This window comes from Pteropus vampyrus, unplaced genomic scaffold, assembly GCF_000151845.1.
Source record: "Pteropus vampyrus isolate Shadow unplaced genomic scaffold, Pvam_2.0 Scaffold271, whole genome shotgun sequence".
In the NCBI taxonomy this organism is placed as follows: domain Eukaryota; kingdom Metazoa; phylum Chordata; class Mammalia; order Chiroptera; family Pteropodidae; genus Pteropus; species Pteropus vampyrus.
Genome location: NW_011889052.1, coordinates 847,153 through 851,538, shown reverse-complemented (window position 1 = coordinate 851,538; position 4,386 = coordinate 847,153). Strand labels below are relative to the sequence as shown.

The window sequence follows — 4,386 nt, the reverse complement described above, 5'->3', positions numbered from 1 at the left end:
CTTTATTTTTCAGACTCAAGAGATGATTGATGATATTGATAATTTCTGCCATAATGCTTTAACCAGTTTCCTGTTAACAGACTTGAGGGTTGTTTTGGTCCTTTGCTTTTCAGAGCAGTGCTCCGATGAAGGACCTTGAACGTGCGATGTTTTGCAGGTGTATGAATGTATCTCTAATATAAACTAGAAACTGGATTTCTGCATTAGAGTTTACCTACACTAGTAATTTCCAGAGATACCACTAGGCTGCCTTGCACATGAACTGGACCGTTTGTTTCCCACACGTACCAGCACTGCGTGTCTTCATGTTGTCCCTGGCCTACTTTCAAATTTTAGGACTTTTGGCAATATGTTAGGTTGAAAATGGCATCTCAGTGTAGTTTTAATTTTCATTTTTCTTAAAGATTGGACATCTCTTTTTATTTTCAAAAACGATTTATATTTCTGTAAACTGTGTTCATATTCTTTTGGCTATTTGTCCAGTGCGTCGTTGACTTATATAGGAGTTATTGGTTTGTAGGAGTAATTTCTATAATAAGTTCTTTGTCATTGATGTGAAGTTCAGATGTTTTTTTCCTATTTATCATTTGACTTCTCTCTCTCTCTCTCTCTTTTTTTTTTTTTGCCACATTAAACGTTTTTATTTTTCTTTAGTCAGACTTATCTTTTGTGGCTTCTGGATTTCATGCCAACTAGAAAGATTTTCCCGACACCCAGGTTATGAATCTCATGATATTTTAATGCTCTCAGGTGTAGCCCTATTGAAATCTGAAGCAGCTTCCTCACAGAGGCGCTGCTGGGCTTAGTTGTGGTCCATGGGCTCGATTTCTGGCCCTGGGTCTGATTTCATGGGTCTGCTTGGCCTCGCTGGAAATCTGGGTCGCTGCTAGAATTAGATCGAGTCAATCTCACATCCTCCGTAAAGTGGCGCTTTACAGGGAAAGGAAGTAAGAGGAGGACCTTGTGGCTCTTACCCCATCTCTTTGCAACCTTCGTTCCAAGAGATAAACTCCAGTAGAAGAGGTTTTTGTCCTGTGTGCTCCGGGAGTTAGTGGTTGGTCTCCAGGGAAGGGAAGCAAAACGCGAAGGGCCATTTCCTCCCATTGATCATTTGTGCACATCCCACTTAGGTTGCTTTCCCACAGGGACAGGCCACCCGAATCTCTGGAATCTGAAACTCCGTCCGTCACAATGAGAGGAACTTGGGAGCCTTGTCCACGTTTCAGCCGCACGGCCCTGTGGATGCTTTTCAGAATGAAGTGCTCGTTAGTCGTCTGTCTCCACTAAGACTTTTTTTGAAATGGGTGTAAAAAATATTTGCTTAGCATAACTTTCCCCACTTAGGAATAGCCAAGCCAGAAGAAGGACGGTCTGCTGTGACTACGACCGGAAATGACATCACCGCACCTCCCAACAAGGAGCTCCCACCAAGCCCAGAGAAGAAAACAAAGGTAGTTGCCGGAACGGTGGGTTGTCTTTTACCGTTGTAATTTTTTTTTTAATTGTATCTTCAGCTATTATTGCTTGACTTGTGAATGAAATTTCTTTTTTCTGAGCTGTTGTCAGTCCTTTCTCAAGTTTGGACGTGCTCAAGAAACATTTTATGTTCCGCTTCAGCATAGCGACCTAACTCAAACCTTCATCTCTCTCTCTGCCTTTGACCCTGCTATCTTGAGTGTCTGCAGAGATGTTCTGCAGAGGCCGATTCTGCCTCCCTTACCAGCAGTAGAGGCAGTTACAGGCTGTTCTGAAATGGATTCTGAAATCTGCATTCATGAAAAGAGAGCACAGATTTTTAGGGTGAATCACAGCTTCAGACACTTACTGGTTCTCATTACAAAGTTTAAATGCCACACTTTGGTGTGATCTTAAAACAGGATGCCTTGTCTACGGCCATGCTACCCTGAACGTGCCCAGTCTTGTCTGATCTCGGAAGCTAAGCAGGGTCGGGCCTGGTTAGTACTTGGATGGGAGACCACCTTGGAAGACCAGGAGCTGTAGGCATTTAAAACAAACAAACAGGATACTGAAGTTGCCTCATCAAGGTACAGGTAATAATGGTGTAATTACCTCCTGATGACCATTCTTCATGGAATTATTTCAGCCACCAAAAGTTAGTTAAATGTTTAGGGCTGTTACTGGATTTAAATCTTCAGGTGTCAAACTGCTGGAATGGGTAACATTGTCATTAAGAAACAATTCCCAGTTTTCTTTTTCTCCATCCTGGTGTTTTTCTGCTATTTACTGAGCTCAGAAGAAAGGAATGCTAATTTTCAGTTGCATCTTTCTTCATTGCTTATAATTTTATTTTGAATTGTGCAATTTATACTTTTTTTTTTTAATTTGTTTTTATTCTTGTCTGTGTTTGATGTTGGCCTTTAAAAACAAACAAACAACAAATCAACTTAAAGCCTTTGGCCACAACTCAGCCTGCAAAGACTTCAACATCGAAAGCCAAAACCCAGCCCACTTCTCTCCCTAAGCAGCCAGCTCCCACCACCCTAGGTGGGTCGACTAAAAAACCCATGAGCCTTGCTTCAGGCTCAGCACCAGCTGCCCCGCCCAAACGCCCTGCGGCCGCCACTGCCAGGTCTTCCATCTCACCTTCAAAAGATGTGAAGCCTAAGGTAAGTATTTGCCTAAGCGCTGTGCAGGGAAAGGTTTTCGCCTCTGAGTGTTAGGTAGAAAGGCTCCTGTTGGTACCAGACCATGAAACCAGGCTGGTGGAACTTTGGAAAGGCCGGGTGAAGGGAGCGGGTGGCTGGACAGTCAGTGTGGGGGCCCACGATGCAGCTGTACCCTTCGAAGGCCTTTTATACTTTTACCCTCTCCCTGGCCTGGTGGAAAAGCAGTATTAGGTCTACTTTGGTCCCGCCTCCTTTCTCCCAATGCTCCTTACCGCTTTAAACACTTGCTGACCAGTTTCCGCTTCTCCACATACTGATCAGATTAGATGTTCCTTTCTGGGATAATCCCACATGAAATCCCCAGTCAGATTCCCTTCTTTGTCCTTCTCTGCAATCATCCTGCAGAAGAGAATCTGACCCGGTACTTTTGTGATAAGCTCTTCCAGCTTACCACTGCAGATCCCACATCACGTGGTAACTTACTTCTTCGCTTTTGGCGTTAGGCCACCTCTCCCTGGGCTGCTGCCGCACTATTCAGTTTTCCAGGTCACCCGCGCGTTAGTGCCTGGTCGGTCTGGAACAGCATCGGTTTCCCGAGATGCTCGGAGGAGTCCGTGGCTGCCTCAACGTCCTGTTTTATTGGAGAAGGGCTCTTAAGTCGGCCTGATGTTAGTCTCTAAATTCATGTTGAGAAATAATTTCCCATGTTAAAATGTCAGTGTTTTAATCTAATCTTGTGAGGAAAACCGGCAGAACCTAGGAGTTGCGGTCTAGGTTGAAATCCTGGCCAAGAAACTGAGGAATCCTGTCGTAGACTAGGGACGATGACATCTCGTAAAGCTTTCTGATCCTCATTTACCCAGTTGACTGCTTTCCTTGATTTTCTAGAAAATAATATCTTTGAATAGGTGGGCAGAGAGGAGGTGACCGGAGCCATGGTGTAGCTTACCCCCGACACACACTTAGCAGCAAATCCGGGGGCGGATAGAGGAGGGTGTGGGGAGGTGGGGCATCCATTGAAGTTTCACTCTACAATAGTAATAAAAATGAAGCGTACTGTACTGGTTTCTTTAAATACATTATCTCCTTGAATTCTCCACACCCCATGATATAATATTAGCCCCCTCATTTTATAGCTCAGTTAAATAACCTCCCTGAAGTCCAGCACTAGTAAGTGGCAGACGCGGCGTTTGAACTCGGGTCCACTGCCAGGGTTGATGCTCGGGGCCTCTGTCAGCATGTTCTTTCACGGCCTTCTGCCACGCAGCTTTTAGTCAGCGTTTGAGTTACAGCTGACCTGAAGAGGTGACCCACGTGATAATTATTAGTCTTTATCTTTTAAATAAGAAAAAGATAGGAACATTTTGAGAAACTAATAAAAACTAATGAAGTTTATTTTTATATTTTTGTCTTTATTTTAATTATAGAAGCAAACCGAGGGGGAGGGGAATGTATTCAAAAAGAAATAGATCTGTGATTCTGGCAGCGGAGAAAATATAAATCGAGAAACTGCAGAGTGTCTCCAGTGTAGAAAGCAAGCTGGGCCTGCAGTTTGCTGAGGCCAAGAGCCTGACACAGAAAGAATGTCACATCCTTTTCTAACTTCTTGTATCATTATTACTCTGGCTAGCAAAATATTTTTCTGAATCATAGTCATAATATTGAAAATATGAAGGAGACCTCAGGCTGCACCTGGTTTAGTCTCCAAATTCTAGAACAAACAGATAGGCGGTCCCTCTGCACAAACTCCAGTGGCATG

The 4,386-nt window shown here is 43.8% G+C and overlaps 1 protein-coding gene and 1 pseudogene across 18 annotated transcripts in view; both read left to right on the top strand.

Moving 5' to 3' along the window:
* Window positions 1-4,386, top strand: part of LOC105302353 (microtubule-associated protein 4) — a 153,678-nt gene that overhangs the window by 135,051 nt on the left and 14,241 nt on the right. For 12 of the 18 annotated variants that reach the window (XM_011375345.2, XM_023520535.1, XM_023520537.1 and 9 more), the window contains 2 exons: window positions 1,345-1,466; window positions 2,412-2,627. In XM_011375345.2, the coding sequence (XP_011373647.1) occupies window positions 1,345-1,466; window positions 2,412-2,627 (338 nt within the window). The remainder of the gene's footprint in view (window positions 1-1,344; window positions 1,467-2,411; window positions 2,628-4,386) is intronic. The other 6 variants (XM_011375357.1, XM_011375356.1, XM_011375349.1 and 3 more) reach the window with 2 other exon arrangements.
* Window positions 1,886-2,004, top strand: LOC111729593 (annotated as a pseudogene).